Source organism: Piliocolobus tephrosceles, unplaced genomic scaffold, assembly GCF_002776525.5.
Source record: "Piliocolobus tephrosceles isolate RC106 unplaced genomic scaffold, ASM277652v3 unscaffolded_41, whole genome shotgun sequence".
Taxonomy (NCBI): domain Eukaryota; kingdom Metazoa; phylum Chordata; class Mammalia; order Primates; family Cercopithecidae; genus Piliocolobus; species Piliocolobus tephrosceles.
In genome coordinates, this window is record NW_022325420.1 from 1,601,689 (window position 1) to 1,619,788 (window position 18,100).

General features: G+C 36.3%; 1 protein-coding gene across 17 annotated transcripts in view; it reads right to left on the reverse strand.

The window, feature by feature from the left end:
* Positions 1-18,100, reverse strand: part of LOC113224832 (calcium-dependent secretion activator 2) — a 567,701-nt gene that overhangs the window by 153,963 nt on the left and 395,638 nt on the right. For 11 of the 17 annotated variants that reach the window (XM_026454354.2, XM_026454363.1, XM_026454361.1 and 8 more), the window contains 3 exons: positions 17,195-17,203; positions 10,244-10,380; positions 7,007-7,194 (listed from right to left, as the gene is read on the reverse strand). In XM_026454354.2, coding sequence (XP_026310139.1) covers positions 7,007-7,194; positions 10,244-10,380; positions 17,195-17,203 — 334 coding nt within the window. The remainder of the gene's footprint in view (positions 1-7,006; positions 7,195-10,243; positions 10,381-17,194; positions 17,204-18,100) is intronic. The other 6 variants (XM_026454360.1, XM_026454352.1, XM_026454362.1 and 3 more) reach the window with 1 other exon arrangement.

Sequence of the window (18,100 nt, forward strand, 5' to 3'; positions counted from 1 at the left end):
TGTCAGATCAGGGTCGGCATTATATTCTCATAGGAACCCGAACCCTATTGTGAACTGTGCAGACAAGTTATGTGCTTCTTATGAGAATCTAAGTAATGCCTGATGATGTGAGGTGAACAGTTTCATCCCCAAACCATCCCCCACCCTACCGCTCTATCCACTCTGTGGAAAAATTGTCTTCTATGAAACTGGTCACTGGTGCCAAAAAGGTTGGGGACCACTGGTTTAAAAGATGAGTTATTGAATGAGATAACTTGGACACAGGGAAGGGAACATCACACACCGGGGCCTATTGTGGGGAGGGGACAGGCTGGAGGGATAGCATTAGGAGATATACCTAATGTAAATGTCAAGTTAATGGGTACAGCACACCAACATGGCACACGTATACATATGTAACAAACCTGCACGTTGTGCACATGTACCCTAGAACTTAAAGTATAATAATAAAAAAAAATTAATTTAAAATTTAAAAAAAGATCATTTAAATTTTAAAGAGTTTTAATTGAGGAAATGTTTCGTTGTATAATTAGTTCAACCTTCTCAAAATTTAGGTAGCAATGTTTTTGATATAGATGGATTCTTTGTTACCTGCGAACGTTAATATTTATAAAGAGTATATCATGGTAACAATGAGTGAATAGGCTGTAAAGGATCTTCCACAAACTTGCTTACTATCAAGATGTTCAGCAAAACACCCAGGGAGTTTATGTGGAAAATCAGTCCAATTTTTCCTGTCTCTCTTTAGTGAAATTAAGTTTTCTTCATAAAATGCTTAACATGTACCTTACATATTTTTTAGTTTCATCCCGGGCAGTGTTCCAAGTATTATTGCATACCTAAATGCTAAAGGTTCTTACGGTTTTAACAAAGAGAATACTCATATGGTAAGACTTTATTAATTAGGATGACTGGGAAGGAGTCATCTGGGTGTAGTATGCATACATTATCATGTATTTTCAAGCAAGATGAGTTCAGATACTTAAAAGTGCTACCTAGAAGTTTCAATTTCAAGTTTTGATCAACGTTGTTTTGGAATTAACTTTTTAAGGCAGTAGTGTAAGTAGATTATATTGCGTAAGGCTCATTTCATGTTTTAATTATGTTAATATATTTTTGTGAGTCTTACAGAATATTTGGATACAGTTTATTTTCTTAAACAGATAGACGTTGGCCTTAATTATGAGGTAGCATGTGTTAATACCCTTATATTCTTGTTTTCCTTTTTTATTATAAACTTCAGTCTACATTTATTCAAAATAAAACAGACTCTGATTTAGTGATTTATAAAAAACAATAAATAAATAAAAGATGAGTTATTGGTAAACTACAAAAAGCCATTCAAGTCTTATACAGAGCAAGTGGGAAAGCTCCCCAGTTCATTTTATGTGCCTACAATAACCTAGATACCCAATCCTGATAAAACCAGTATGAGAAAGTAAAATAACAAGCCAATTTTGTACATAAACATAGATCTACAAATATCAAACCGGAATGGCAATAGTAGTGGTAAATGGTACCTATGTACATATAGAGCATTCTTTGTTTGATTGTTTCTACATACAGCATTACATGCTGTTTACAAAAACTTACTCTGGTAAAAATGATAAGAAGATCCAACTCAAGACCCAAAAACTTTGTCCCATACCTAACTATTGAGAAGAAGAAGGCTCTAAAGGTATGAAGTTTAAGAAAAGTTATGTTAAGGTGTAGCCCTTGTTTCTGTTCACGGTTAACCTGATATAGTCTAACATATACTAAAAAATTTCCTTTGTCTTGTCTCTTCCTCAGACCGTCAGCAGGCTGTTTTATTTAGTATCTCAGAAAGATCAAGGAGTTGCAGAGTGTGGAAGGAAATCAGAGGAAATTAATTAGGTGACCTTAGCAACTGTTTCCCAAATTGCGGTCTGTCTACATACTTATCCCGGATGATGAGGTTCTGGGCTCCTGCTTTCCACTCTCTTTGCCACTCCACTCTGGGACCCACAATGTTTTTCAGCAACATGGGGGAGGTAGGCAGGGAGGCCCCAGAACTTCAGCATGGCTTTTCCCCATGACCATGGATACTAGATGAGGTGAGGTACTGACTCAGGGCTCTTCCATTCTCATCCTCCTGATTGAAACCTGTTTGTGGTATGTTGTCATAACAGAATTCACCTGAGCACTGCAGTGTTTCACAGAACAATCCCCAAAAGCTCATTTAACTAATACACTGCATTAACAAAATTACTACATGCTATTTAAGCAATATTTCATCATTTACAAAGTACTTACAGAAATTTATTTGACCTATTTAGGAACCATACTGAGTAGGTAGCATTAATTTTATTACTCACAAGGTACATAGGGAAAAACTGAGGCTCAGACAACTAAAACCAATTGCTCAAAGTTAAGTAGTTCATCAGTAGAAGAGCCAGAACGGGAACACAGATGTTCTCATTCCTAACTCAGAGATATTTCCAACACACCGAGTCTTTCCCTTCCCTTTTTATTTTTCTCTGGTTTTGTCTGTTTTGTTTTGTTTTGAAAGGCACAATTATCTTGCTTCAGTACTGAACTTGAGGTTGGGTGAGTATCGATATTGCTAGGAAAGTCTGCTTTGGGGAGATTTAGGGTTGTTCTATAGTTTTTGATAAAATAAAAAAATCCTCTAGTAATATTTGAAATATACTCCCCAAACCTATCCTTTCTGCCTTTGCACATTTAGCACATGGCATAAAACCTGTCAGATCAAGTACATAACCTAAGGATAACCTTGCTTATGACCTTTCATCTGGTTGCTCACCTGCCCCAAAAGTAAGTCTCTCCATTTACAACGTGTGTGTCATGTATAGTTAATTTCTATATAGTCACATATCCAAGACTAGAATTAAGTGAACACTTTTGATGATCCTATTTGATGCAATTATCTATGTTTTTTCTCAAAAAATGAATCACTGTCTCTAAAATTACAGATTGGAAGTTTGAGGCATAATTTCTGAAGTGACAGTCAAGGGGAAAGGTTAGCATCTGTGAAGACAGAGGTATTATGATATGATGATTTGACTGATGCCCATTAAGGTTACGTACAACTTTGTGATATAATCTGGAATCCATAGAAAATTGAGATTATTTTATATATAAAACTACAGTCATGTTGTACTCTTGTGCCCTGTACTTGAAAGCAAGCACATCTGAGCTGTCCTTTGTCAGGCATGCAGCAGCTCTAAAACGGCCCTACAAAACTGTAGAGGAGTCAGTGAATACACTGTATGCCTTACATTAAATTGGGACATAAAAGCCATTTTGTGTTGCTGCTTCAGTTTCTCCACCCTCAGCCTGACTTACAAAACCAAGATGTATAACCACACATATCAACCTAGAACTTTGCCCTATGATGCATTGTCTCTGAAAGCCTCTTTTCTCCTTCCTGTCAGTCCTCAGCGGCACTATGGCTGAATGAGTAGTTGTGTTATTCAGAGATGTGTGTGGCTATCATCCTGCATGAGTGGGTCTGTTTCTGTCCTTGACTCACTTTTTCTTTCTTCCTTTCTTTTTCTCTCTCTTCCTCAGTCTTAGTACCAGCCAGACCTTTTCTGTTTAACTCTATTCTTTTATTTCTGAAACACTCAGAGTGCTATTCAGAGATGTATCTGTACAGAAAGAACACACCTAGAGAGCTCAACACTGTGCAATAGGATGTGCTCCCTGAAAAATTTCAAATCCAGACAGCACTGTTGTCCTTCACTTCAGTCAATAACAAAAGGAAATCTTTTCTCCTTTTGAATTTATGACAGAGGTAGTTCAGGTAATGAGCAAAACGGCTCTCTGAATATGTGTCTTGACAGATGTAAAAATGATCATAAAATAAGACTATGGCAAACACTGTAGAAAAGTCAGACTTGACATTGACTGTATTTTTAAACAAAAGTCTGTATAAATATCAGATGCTACAGACATGGATAAGAGAAGCACATTCTCACAAAGGGAGGCTGCCAAAACCTGAATATTCCATTAACAAAGAAATTAGAAGTATAACTATATACACATTGAAATATTTCTATTTAGAATGAGGTACAATCCTAACTACATAGTTTTACATTTTTCTTCATCTCACAATGTACATCCTCTTGGGTTAAACGGCAAAGGAAAATATATTAGAATAGTAAGAGTAATTAATACTGATAGTATTTTATAATTATGTAGTACCTTCACATTAGTATTTGCCCCTTTTATGTATGATAACTCTGAGTTTCAGAAAGGTTAAGTGATTTGTTGAACATGGGTCAGTTTGCAAATTTCAGAGCTGGGATTCAAGTGAAGATCTTTTGCCTCTTTCTGGTCTTTCACTGTGGCAGCATAGTATTTCTGAATGACATCTGTTGGACTGTAAACGTCACAGGAAACATCATAACTTTCAGCTTATCTTGGATAATTTCTATCCTAAATTGAGGTTCAAATTTCCCTCAACCCTATACTTCTTCCTTTCTTCTTCTTCTTAAGCTACATGACACCTCAATGCTGAATCAGAGACTGATTCAAATTTCGATTCTAAAACACCACCAGAGATACCTGAATGTGTACATAGTTTAATCTTTGGGAAAGTGGATTTCATGTGCAATATTAAAGATAATATATGCATGAACATATAAACATACCTTGAATTACACATTACAGAGTATCATTATAAAGAAAACAATAGTTTTACAGAATAAAAGTAACTATGGCAACCAGTAGAGTCAAATCAGGCTGCCTCCCAGGCAGCAGCAGTAGCTCCTTGTTGCCTCAGTAACTTTCCATTACAATGTGTCTCAAACACATATATTTTGGGGGCACATTAGCTGAATTTCCCACTTTATGTTCTCAATTTAATTTTACCTTTCTGTGTGGATGAATAAAATATTCTGATTATACAATTTGCCTTGGGTTTGTCTGTTTCACTGAAACCTTCTCATCCTCTTGCATTTCAGAGGTCTGCCTAGTGCTGGAATTAACTCATTCAGACACTAAGAACTTTTTATCTGTACTTATCTCATTACCTTTGTCAGATATCCCTTAGTCAGAAGGAATTGAGACAGAGTCACGAGACAAGAGACAGTTTTAGTAAAACAGCTCATATTAAGTTAGCCACCCTGACACCTGTACCCCCATATTTTCTAAGCGCAGAGGGTTGAGTGTGAGATAGTGGGAAAAAAACTACTAAAATCAGCAACATCTTCCTAATTCCAAATCAAGGCTGGGCTCCAAAATAAAGTGAAAACCTGAGTAGACTGTGAGACAAGGATCAATCTTATTTTATTGTAAGCTGAGAAATGGCAGCACTGGGGACTTCAAAGGACTTCAACAGATATTTATTGTGTACTTACAATATGCAACACACTGTTTTAGGTATGTGGAGGATAATAGATGAATGAGAACTGATTTTTGCCTTTAAAATATGATCTAGTGGAACAAGAAGCAAGTGTGTGTGTGTGTGCATGTACACACACGTAGCACGTAAGTATATATGACAAAGGTAATGAGATAAGTACGGATAAAAAGTTCTTAGTGTCTGAATGAGTTAATTGAAATCTTCTAAGATGAGTTTTGTGATGTCTGACTTTTTAAAACTGGAAAAAAGAAAAACATGGAGAATAAACAGGTTTTCTGGGGTAAAATTTTGTGGAGATAAGAATGGGTAGATGGAACAGGATGGTAATGGGAAAATGATGCTATCACTTGGAATCTATTTTTAATTTAATAATTAAAAATCACTTAAGCTTTTTGAAAAAGACTGTGGTAAAAGTTATTCTGTTATTTTTTTGACTGATTGGTAGAATACTATAGAAAGAAAAAGGAAATAAAGAGGTAAATTCAGATACATAGGCAAGAAAAAAATGAAGGCCAGAATTAGGATAAACAATGGAAATGTAAAAAAGAGAATGTTACAGGGCACTATGGGAAGAGAATATTGATGTTCACAAATTGGGGATAGGAGGGAAAAGAAAAAGATGAATAAAAAGTTAATGGGCCATTAATGGAAGAGATATTAACACAAATAATGAAGGCATTCATTCATTCATCAAATATGTACGGAGCAAGATTAAGGGAAGGGGAGTGATATTGACAGATTTTTATTTGTTTTTTATTTTTATTTTTATTTTTAAAGACAGAGCCTGTTCTGTTACCTAGGCTGGAGTGCAGTGGCACGATCTTGGCTCACTGCAACCTCCGCCTCCCGGGTTCAAGCGATTCTCATACCTCAACCTGCTGAGTAGCTGGGATTACAGACATGCACCACCAAGCTCAGCTAATTTTTGTTGTTGTTGTTTTTTTAATAGAGATGGGGTTTCACTCAGTTGGCCAGGCTGGTCTCAAACTCCTGGCCTCAGGTGATCCACCCTCCCCAGAGTCTCACAGTGCTAAGATTACAGGCATAAGTCACCACGTGGAATGATATGGACAGATTTTTAAGCCCAGAGATAGATAGCTGTGGAGGCCAACATTAGGCATTTTTTTGGCATCTTGGTAAAACAAGAGTACTTGTTCCTAAAGTGTGGATTAGGGAAGGGGCTGAGAGGAGACTCTACATAAACCCCATTATTTACCTTGTTTTATCCGTGAAAAGTTATTCCACAGAGGAAAAGCAATGATCATTAGTTACACACAGTCCTATGAACACATCCTACCCAGGCACATGTGTGCATTACAACAGGAATCATAGGGATACTTAAGGCTGTTCAGACCTACTAGTAGGTGGTATATAAGAAATAAAAGGCAGTTTCTAATCTCACAGATATATTTTTTTTCTTTCTCTTTCAAGTGGCTTTACCAGCAAAAAGAAACATGAAGTGTAGCCCACCTAAATCAACAGCATATTGATGCACACTTTTTTCTCTGTCGTTTGTTTTTTTTTTTTTTTTTTTTCCTTTGTAAGAAGTGTTTGCTATTTAAAATCTGTTACTAGGTAATAATGGCAAAGCACATTTTTCTCTCTTTTCCATAGTCAACCTCATACATTTCACTTTGTATTTGCAAGTAAAAATACCTGTTGCCGTGCACATGAGAGGCACAGAATGCAAAGCTGTAATGAAGCAGGGTAGGGTCAATGACAGCACCATTTTCTGAATGTTCCATCAGTTCTGTAAGGTAGCAGAGATGTCTGTGACAACCTCTCACACCATAACGGGCACAGTACTCATCTAACACAAAGACTTGGCCAGGGCTAAACCATCCCTGCAAAATAAAAAAAGATAGATAGATATGTTTTTTCTTTCTATACTATTATTTGCTTTCCTGAAGGTACTTTTAGGCCTTATAAGCAGAAGCTGCATGAAAGTATCTTGACATTTATTTTATTAGTGGTATGTTTCATGAAGAGCTAATGTCATCAATTTTGAAACTGATTTGGGACACTGGCAACCTAATGCTATTCTCTCTTTACTGTCACAGCAAGGCATGGGTAACTTGTGCTTCTCCACTGTCACTCAAAATTAGTCAAATTTATTCATAGGTTCTAAATCATCACACACAAAGAGTGTTACTCCAAAAAATTCAGTCTCTTTACGAATCAATTAAAAAGAGAAGAAAGCGACATTATAGATGAAATTTCTTGTTCAGGAAAAGTTTTATAAAGTGAACTAAAGAAAATGTCATTAAGTTTAGCAGCGGTATACATGTACTATTTGGGAACTTAAATATCTGGGATATTTTTCTCATTCTGTTTGTCTTCCTATGAACAATATAACAGAGTTAATTCTTTATATTAGCAGGTTCTGTTCCTCCTGAAATGAGATGTTAGAATATATGTGTGTGCATGCATGCCACCTGAACACAGCAGGCAGTTTATGTGGCTAAACCTGGAGGGCAGTGTCAGGTGGAGCTGGCTTATAAAATATCTTGATAAATTATATGGATTTATATAGATTAAGACAGTAAAAGAAAAGAAGGGAGTATAGAGAGTTTTAAAAGGGGGCAGGGTAATCATGTAAGAGAAAGAAAAGAATAATGAGAAAAAGGTGAGAAGGCAATAAAGGAAAGGAGGAAGAAAAGAAAAGAGTAAGAGAAGAACCATCATGTGTGGTAGTTACATGGTTTCCAGGTTGCAGATAAATAAGCTAAAGCTCAGGGATGTTAAGTGAATTGTCCAAGACCACACTGCAAATCAGTTATTGAGTCATGATTTATATTCAGTCATTTGCCTCCAAAACACTTTCTAAGCAAATCACACTCACTCCCCTCTAGGTGCAGTGGAAGACCTTGTAGCATTCTCCTCAGACTCCATATTACACTAGGGGTCATCAGCAAAATCAAAACAGCTTTTGATAATTGAATAATGTGTTTGAGTGGAATCCAAGAGGGCATTATCCCTTATTGATGTTCACTCTATGTGTTTGTCCATGAAAAGCTAGACTAGGATTTTGAGATGGTATATTTTACTCTCCACATGATTGTAAAGTTCCAGTTGGATCAGGTTCAAATTATACTTAATAAACAATTTATAAATGAATTAATGAACTGTTAGTGTCAGCGTGGCAAAAAGTTGTTTCACTTCTTCCTCTCTGAAGTATCTCCAATGAGGGGTGGCATTTTGTCTGAAATCTTAAACAGAATGTAACTTTATTGCATGAAGTTTCAGGTTGAGCATCCCAAATCCAAAAGTCCCAGATCTGGAAAGCTCCAAAATCCAAAATATTTGAGCATCTGCATGATCCTGTTAAATCAAGTTTAGCCTAAAGCTGCCTCCTTACATATTTTAAGTTCAGCCTAAAGGTTTCTCTATACGTCGTGAATTATAAACCAAATGGAGTTGTAAGTACACTGTAGTCTACTATTGTGCCAATCACTGAGTTTTGGCCAATCAAAGGTGGCCAACTGTTCAAACTGTGTTCAAAGCAGGCAAATGCTGAGCTGTAACCAATCTGGCTGTTTCTGTACCTTACTTCTGTTTTCTGTATATCACTTTCCTTTTTCTGTCTATAAAACATTTTCCACCACATGGCTGTGCTGGAGTATCTGAGCCTACTCTGGCTGAGGAGGCTGCCTGATTCATGAATTCTTCTTTTCTTTTTTTTTTTGAGACGGGGTCTCGCTGTGTCGCCCGGGCTGGAGTGCAGTGGCCGTATCTCAGCTCACTGCAAGCTCCGCCTCCCGGGTTTAGGCCATTCTCCTGCCTCAGCCACCTGAGTAGCTGTGACTACAGGCGCCCGCCACCTCGCCCGGCTAGATTTTTGTATTTTTTAGTAGAGACGGGGTTTCACTGTGTTAGCCAGGATGGTCTCGATCTCCTGACCTCGTGATCCGCCTGTCTCAGCCTCCCAAAGTGCTGGGATTACAGGCTTGAGCCACCGCGCCCGGCCAGGTTTTTCTTTTAACAATGCTCAAAGGAAATTGATTTTGGATTTTTGGATTAAGGATGCTCACCTTGTACATACAATGCAAATATTCCAAAATCTGAAGAAAATACAATATTTGAAACACTCTGGTCCCAAGCATTTTGGATAAGGGATATTCAACCTGTACTATGTTCAGTGTCCAAGAGATTAAAGTGGTGATAGAAATACGCATTTTCTGGCTGCAAAAATTTCAGAGGAATTGCTATTCACAATGTAAATATTTGGAAAAATACATAATTTTTAGGTTATAAAGTTTAGTCCCCATATTCTGAGGTGTCAAGCATTCCTTTTAATTAAATTATACTTCATATCCCAAATTTTGGCTACAATTTCAACACATACCAGGAAACAGTTTACTCAATTTAATTCACTCCTTTCCTTTTGTCAAGGAATTCAAGTTATACTTTGGATGGCTAGATGAAACTAAAACTTTCCTTTGTTATGTATAGCTCCTGTCATATTAATTCCACTCTTTCTTTCCCCTGCCACTTAGGTTGTCCTTCTAAGAACAAGAGAGAGAAATGTGAGGTGTCAACATCTGGGGAACAGAACTCCAACCTTAAAATGTCTGTAAGTACTATAACAGAGGTTTTAAAAAATCTTTATTAAAAGCCTTCTATTTTCACTGAGCCTTCTTTAAAGGGACTGATAAACCACAGTTTAGCATCTATTTGAGTCTATTCTCCTGTCTATTGAGTGGCACAGCAGTGGTCTTCAAGTGTATAATTTTTAAATTGGGAAGCGATCGATTGGAATCCTTTATCCCTCACTCCAACTACCATTATTAAATGAGTCAGGAATAAAATGCTGGTTTATAACAAGTATTTCTCACTTTCTAAAATCTTTTATTCCAACTTATAGGGGACTAGATAGACAAGACTTGTACTCACCAAGCAAGAATAGGAATCATTCAGTCTGTGATCCAAAGTCTGTCTCTGGAGTATTCTAAAAAGGAAGGCATGATCAAGCTTGCAGGGGTTTGCAGAAATAAACTCATCCATACCATGTTTCTGAAAACGATCTGCATCTGTAAATTCAGGAAAGCATGTAGAGTATATTTACTTTTCAGGCTTAATGATGGACAGATACAGGTTGTGAAGAATACAAAATGCAGGACTCAAACAGAATACTACCTTTTATCAGTAGTCTGAAATATGAAATATGAGGCCAACAGTTCAGCATATTAACATAAATTGCAAAATTTTTGAAGCCTAAGTAAAAATGGCAGCAAAAAATCTACAAATCATTTAGAATGCAGTAATTACATTTCCATTCAAAGCTATATCTAATATCCATCAGAGGAATAATCTTATTTTCCAACGCTGAGTAAAGTTGTATTTTAAATCTCCATTTACTGATGGAATTGACTAGAAAAGAACCAAGATCTATTCATAAAAAACAGCAATGATGCCCAGAACTCTGCTTTCCAAATGGCAAACTAGGGCAGAATTGAACACACACACTTCAGCTGGATCACTTCCAGTCTTCTTTTTGTAGGGAGCTTTTAATGGGACCATCCTTAATGTAAAAATGGCAATGAGCGCTCTCAAACTTCAAGTTTAAGAGACATGAAAAAAGGGAGCATCATGTTTGTGCAAATATGCAGACAAAGCATAACGTCCCAAATGGCACTTCAATCAAAGGCCCAAATTTATTGTTCTTTACAGATTGCATCTTTCAATGCCTGTAGACCCTGCGGGTTTATCTAAAGGCAAGCTTTTATGATTGCTTTCATTAATGGTATGTTTTGTCAAAGTCTTCAATGTGAGTTATTTACTAAGTACAGAGAGAAAAAGCCACACACTACCCCAAAGGAGTGCTGGGGTGTTATTACACTAGGTCTGTTAGAAACATCGCGCATATTGAGCAAGCAATCAGTTATCAAGATAAAAGTGGACTCTTCTCACAATGGTAAAACGGAAGCTCCATTGTTCCTTAAAATTCATAGATAGATCTCTTTCTGGTCATCATAAGAAAAGCAGAGTCCTAAATGTAAGCTAAGTGTAGTTTCTAAAACCTACATAGTACAATCTTAAAATTGTAAAGGAAAAGAGACAAAAGTTTATTGATTATACCCAATTACAGAGTCAGACTCATAATAAAACTCAATATTGATCTGTGGACATGATGCTAACATAATCAGTCACATTTAGATATTTTAGCCCAGATCATATTGATCCATGTCAAGTTCAACTTTCAGCCATATTTGTAGATGGAAGAACTATATAATTCAAGCTGAAGGGTCCTCAGAATCACACACAAAAAAAGATACACAAACTAATGTGCATCTCACATTAATGACAGATAGGAAAAGGTGAATATAGCAAGTAATCAATGAATGGCAGCTTACTGATGTGTAGGGTATAAGGTTATAATCCATGGAGAAAGTATCATACATATTCCTTCACATTTAATAATTACCTGAATGATTAAATACATTACATGTGAAAAATTAATATTAACTGGATAAACACAATATTAAACAGCTTTTCCTGAACTAATATACAATCCAACTTCTTTTGCATTTTATTCTTCCGAGTCTTTTAATATAAAGTTAAAGATATGACAATGTAATGTGAAATAATATCAGATGAATAGGAGGCAGAATAGTAAAACTACAAATCACACATATTATAAAATTGGAAGATTCTTTTGTATTTTAAAAAAGTACCTTAGAATATTCATTTTTTCATTTATCTCGGCAAAAAATTCTTTTAGTATGATTTTTATGAAATGAAATTACTAGTTTTATAAAACATCTGCTAAATTTTATACCTTATTTCTTTCACCAGAGAAGGTTACAACAGGAGTTAAAAATAATGCCTATTAATGGTTAATCTGTTAAGAACAGGATAGTAATAAATTTCACAGGAAAAAGACCTATCAGTCTTCTTTTACTATAAAGATTTGTAGAAGCAATTAAAAAATGGGCATACAATCTTTAAATGAAAAATGTGTTTCTGAAAAAAGGTCTATAGTTATTTTCTATAATTAAATCATATTTTTGTAAATTTATACAGTACTTTCCTCAGGAAATACAATTCCAAGCCACCTATCTGCTAGGGTAACAAGTCTTTCCAAATCACACATGAATGGAAAATTACTTTTTAAACAATTACCATTGGTGATAAAAATGATATTAATGATAGCACTTTGAGTCACAAATACAGACTCTACTCGGAAAAAAACAGGCAAACAAACCCATTAAAAGTTTTATTTAAGGCCGGGCGCGGTGGCTCAAGCCTGTAATCCCAGCACTTAGGGAGGCCGAGACGGGCAGATCACGAGGTCAGGAGATCGAGACCATCCTGGCTAACACGGTGAAACCCCGTCTCTACTAAAAATACAAAAAAGTAGCCGGGCGAGGTGGCGGGCGCCTGTAGTCCCAGCTACTCGGGAGGCTGAGGCAGGAGAATGGCGTAAACCCGGGAGGCGGAGCTTGCAGTGAGCTGAGATCCGGCCACTGCACTCCAGCCTGGGCGACAGAGCGAGACTCTGTCTCAAAAAAAAAAAAAAGTTTTATTTAAGAAAATCAACAACCTTCAATTTCTCCAGGGCTATAATTTTATGAAAGTGAAATGTGTTCTTAGGAATCATCCTATTTTTAAAACACAGGCTGTGAAGATCAAACATTTTTATTTCTTTCTTTCTACATGAGATCAGCACCATTCAGAACATTTCATGAAAAAATACATTACCATGTGGCAGTATAGTCTTAGTTTCCATGAATTTATGGAAGAAATAAATAAAAAAGTAACAGTCTTGACCTCCCTGAATGGAACAGGGTGGCGGGGGGTTGGGGAGGGGAGAGATACAGAGAGAGATAGAGAGTGAGAGAGAGAGGGGCAGCTAGGTAGATAGGCTACGTTTCAATAAAACTTATTTTTCAAGAACAGGCATTCAGTTTCAGTTTGCTGGCCCTGTGGCCCTTGTTTTAAACAAAATAATAGCAACGTATACAAGTGTGTATAACATTACTGAAAAGTGCTGGGCACGATGGCTCAAGCCTGTAATCCCAACACTTTGGGAGGCCGAGGTGGGTGGATCACCTGAGGCCAGGAGTTCGAGACCAGCCTGACCAACATGGTGAAACCCTGTCTCTACTAAAAAACACAAAAAATTAGCTGGGCATGGTGGCAGGCGCCTGTAATCCCAGCTACTTGGGAGGCCAAAGCAGGAGAATCGCTTGAACTCAGGAGGCGAAGGTTGCAGTAAGCTGAGATTGCGCCACTGCACTCCAGCCTGGGCTACAGAGTGAGACTACATTCCCATCCCACTTGCCACACCCCGCCAAAAAAAACAAACAAAAAAACCAAACCAAACCAAACCAAAACAAACCAAAAAACTGTAAAGTGAAATGTAAGGCCACAATACCATCAAAGCTAGGAGGAGTGAAATAGATGTAATACTACTGAAATGCTTTTTTAGTAGTAAAACTGTGTGTGTGTGTGTATATTTAAGCTTTACAACATGATGTTAAAGGATACATATAGACAGTAAAATGGTTACAATACAGAAGCAAATTAACAAATCTGTCATCTCACATAGCTACTTTTTTTTTTTTTGTGACAGGGCAGCTAAAATCTACTTACTTAACAAAAATAACTAACAGTACAATTTTATAGATTCTAGTTGTCATGTTGTACATTAGATCTCTAGACTTGTTCATCCTACACATCTGCTAGTTTGTATCCTTTGACCTACATCCCCGCATTTCCTCCCTGCCATCTTTCACTTTAAAGTTCTCTCATGAACTAATGCAAAACAGAAAATCATATATCATTAAAACATTATCTAGTTTCTTATTTTTATAAAGATATATTTTCACATAGCTTTCTACAGGTATAACATAGCTACATGTTACTCTTGAGAGACACAGGCATCATCTATATCAAATGCAAAACATGCTTTTTAGTCAATTACCAAATCCAAGGCTTTAAAATTGCATTATACTGGATTATCTGCAATTAATGTTACTATAACACGACAGTACGGTGACTAGTTTTAAACAGAAAATTATTCATGGTATTACTCAGATTTCTCTGATAATGGAAAATTTCAGTTCAATCTGTCTTCTGAAACAATGTGACAACTATCAAAACAAACCAACAAGCTATGAGCTTAAGCAGCATACTGCAAAATTGTCATAAATTGTGATGATTAACCTATGGACTAACTACAGATGTGGGACATGGTAATTGAGGATACTGATGGAGTTTCTATGGCAACAGTTGGATATATGCTCGAGCGTCTTTAGGCGGTACTGTCACCAGGTGTGATAACAGTAGATGGAATGAAACCCAAATTGAGAAAGATTATTATTTGCTGTAGATTTAAGAAACTATAGAGGCTTTATGTAAGTGAAACCTAAAAATTGAATTTTTTCATTAGGATAATAGCTGTTGGAAGTTAAGAGGAAAGTATAAGTAGGCTGACAGTATCAACTTAAATAGGTAATACAGACTTGAAAATAGGTAGCACAGAAAATGATATGAGGACTATCAGTGAGCTAGCAGTCTGTGGTGAGAGAGCTTTTTGGTGGGCACTGACTGCAACCTGCCCCTTAAGTGCTCAAGAATCCAAATCCCAGGAAAGGCATCTAAGTCAGATAGAATTGAAGTCATCTAAGTCAGGGAGATTGAAAAAAATAATTGAAATATTTCTTTTTTCTTTGCAACAAATTCTCATGGTACTACATTTGTTGCTGCTCCTAGTGTTGTGAGAAATCATGGATGTAAAAGAAAAAAGGAAAGAAAAATGTAAAAGGGCACTCTGGATGAGAAAAGGAGGCCATTTATTAGCATTCCATGGTCACTCGGGTATCTGGGAGTGGAACTCTAGTATCAAAAGTACTAAGAGGGTGCTGTCAGCCAAGACTGCTCTCTGCAAAATACTGAGCTGAACTAAGCAGCAAATGACCCTTTTGAAATACAATACGATTTACTGTCCTATGTTTAAAACTGGCCTATGTTTAGGAGTTCACCTGTAGCTGGATTTACCACTACTCACATCTGCTTATACACTTCTTATAATTAAAAACTCCCATAAAGCTTGAAAATTTACAGGAAGTTAAAAGTGGCACAGCAAAGTAGGTGCCACTTCTCTTTTTATACTATCCATGTAGGTTTTAATAGGAAGAGTTTAATATTTAAAATTTTATCTAGATCAGCCTGAATAGTATGTCCATGTTTTATGTATGCATACTTTCTGCTGAAAAGCAAAGGAGTTTGTTCACACCTCTATTATTGACCCAAAAAACTGCTTAGCTTCTTTTGGTTAAATTGATTCAAAACCTGATATATGAATTAACATAACTTGCTTTCTGCAGCAAATAACACATAAGTAGTACTTTTGCATGATGACAATTTTGATCAACATAGAAACTTGTAATCACAAATAAGTAAAGTAAACCAATATTGAACATTTATTAGAAATAATATATTCAATGTAAAGGAAAGACAAATGCTTCCCCTATGAAGTGTGAAATTTAACATATTAGATCAATTATGAAAATAAGTTCACAAAATTAACTGTCAGTTTATATTTCAATTTAAGAATTTAAAAATATTTAGCTTAAAAATAAAAACCCGATGGCAGCTTTTCGGTTCATTTTTGATATTAATTTATTATTGGAAGACAAATACTACTATTCATATTGTATTATGTGACACACACATTGTATTATGTTACATATATAACTGAGAGACAGTGAAAACCAGGGTGCGTGCACTGCATTTTGGTTGGAGAGAACAAAGAAGGATAGTTTAACCAAAGAATGTCCATCAATCTGGCAACTCTAGTACGTTATAGTTGAAGCGAAAAAATTGTTTACCAGCCTCATCCCCACCCTTTCAGCTCACTCTCTTCCCTTAGAATTTTTATATATCCAGAGACTCAAAGAAAAAAAGAAGTGGAATAGATTTGCTTGTTAGAGAAACCTATAAATATATATTAGTAATGTCCCAAAAAGATAAGGTTGTCTTCCAGTAAGTTAGATTTTATAATATTTTATTTTTCTTAGTTATTAGTATGCTTAGATTTTTTTTAAAAAAATAAGCTTCTTTTTAAGCTTTAAGATTCATAGTTCATTCTAAAGCACTGGGTTTGTGAAAAATAAATAAAAATACATATTTCAAAGAAAAATAAAATATAGAAGAAACAAAGTAGCAACTATTGCCCCCAACAAAACATATCCACTGAATATTTTAGATGTAATTCTATCTATATTTTGCTTTTTTTTTTTTTTTTTTTTTTTGAGGCGGGGTCTCATTCTGTGGCCCGGACTGGAGTGCAGTGGCCGGATCTCAGCTCACTGCAAGCTCCGCCTCCCGGGTTTACGCCATTCTCCTGCCTCAGCCTCCTGAGTAGCTGGGACTACAGGCGCCCGCCACCTCGCCCGGCTAGTTTTTGTATTTTTAGTAGAAAGGGGGTTTCACCGTGTTAGCCAGGATGGTCTCGATCTCCTGACCTGGTGATCCACCTGTCTCGGCCTCCCAAAGTGCTGGGATTACAGGCTTGAGCCACCGCGCCCGGCCTATTTTGCTTTTTCAATTGGGTTTTTTTTATGTAGTGAAAATAATACCACATGTGTAATTTAGCATTTTTTCCACTTAACATATATTGACCATTTGTTTTGCATGTTATTACAACACCTTCGTGGCTATTACCCTTGTGCCTGTATGAATGGTAGATACTAGGTTGTTTCTACTTTTTTGTTGTGATAGACATTTTTTGTTTTGTAATCAATAAAGCTAAGTAAACAAGATCATGATATTCCTCAAACATCATATCATTAAAAAATTTTAAAAACATCTGATGTTAAAAATCATGAAAATACTTACCTTTACCAGCTACAGGTCAGCAAAGAAATGAGAAACAAAGCATATTTAAATGGGTTGGGAACATATACATTTATCCAACTAGACATTTAAATTTTTATTTTGTTTTCTCAATTTCTACTACTGATTTTAAAAGTTGTTTTTCTGAAAGATCATCAGGAAAGAAAACACAAATTGATTATGTAAGGCAATGGAGGGAGGAAAATACTATGGATGAAACTACTCTCTGGAGTAATTCATGACATTTCTCTGATAGGTCAGGGTCAGTATTCTCATTCTGATGAGGTAGAAGAGGTAGAACATGTTCTTTCTTCCTCCTTTCTTTTCTTTTCCTTTTTTTTTTTTTTTTGAGATGGAACCTTGCTCTGTTGCCCAGGCTGGAGTGCAGTGGTGCAATCTCCGCTCACTGCAAGCTCCGCCTCCCAGTTTCACGCCAGCAGAGGTCAGCACTGATTAAACACTTTACTAGTAGCCTGGAACACAAGTCAGCTGTTGTTAACAAATTGAAATAGTTTGGCTTTTTAGTTATAACAAATAAATTCAGTTCCCATAGCCTGATCAATTCTGCCTTGACAATAAATTGATATCAAATAATAGAAAGGTTTTGTTAGAAACAGATTATAGGACTGCGCGCTGTGGCTCACGCTTGTAATCCTGGCAATTTGGGAGGCCGAGGTGTCCTCCCTGATGGTAAATCACCTGAGATCAGGAGTTCAAGACCAGCCTGGCCAATGTAGAGAAACCCCCATCTCTATTAAAAAGACAAAAATTAGGCAGGTGAATCTCAGCTATTTGGGAGGCTAAGGCATGGGAATCTCATAGCCTGATTAATTCTGCCTTGACAATAAATTGATATTGAATAATAGAAAGGTTTTTTTTTTTTTTTTTTTTTTTTTTTTTTTTTTTTTT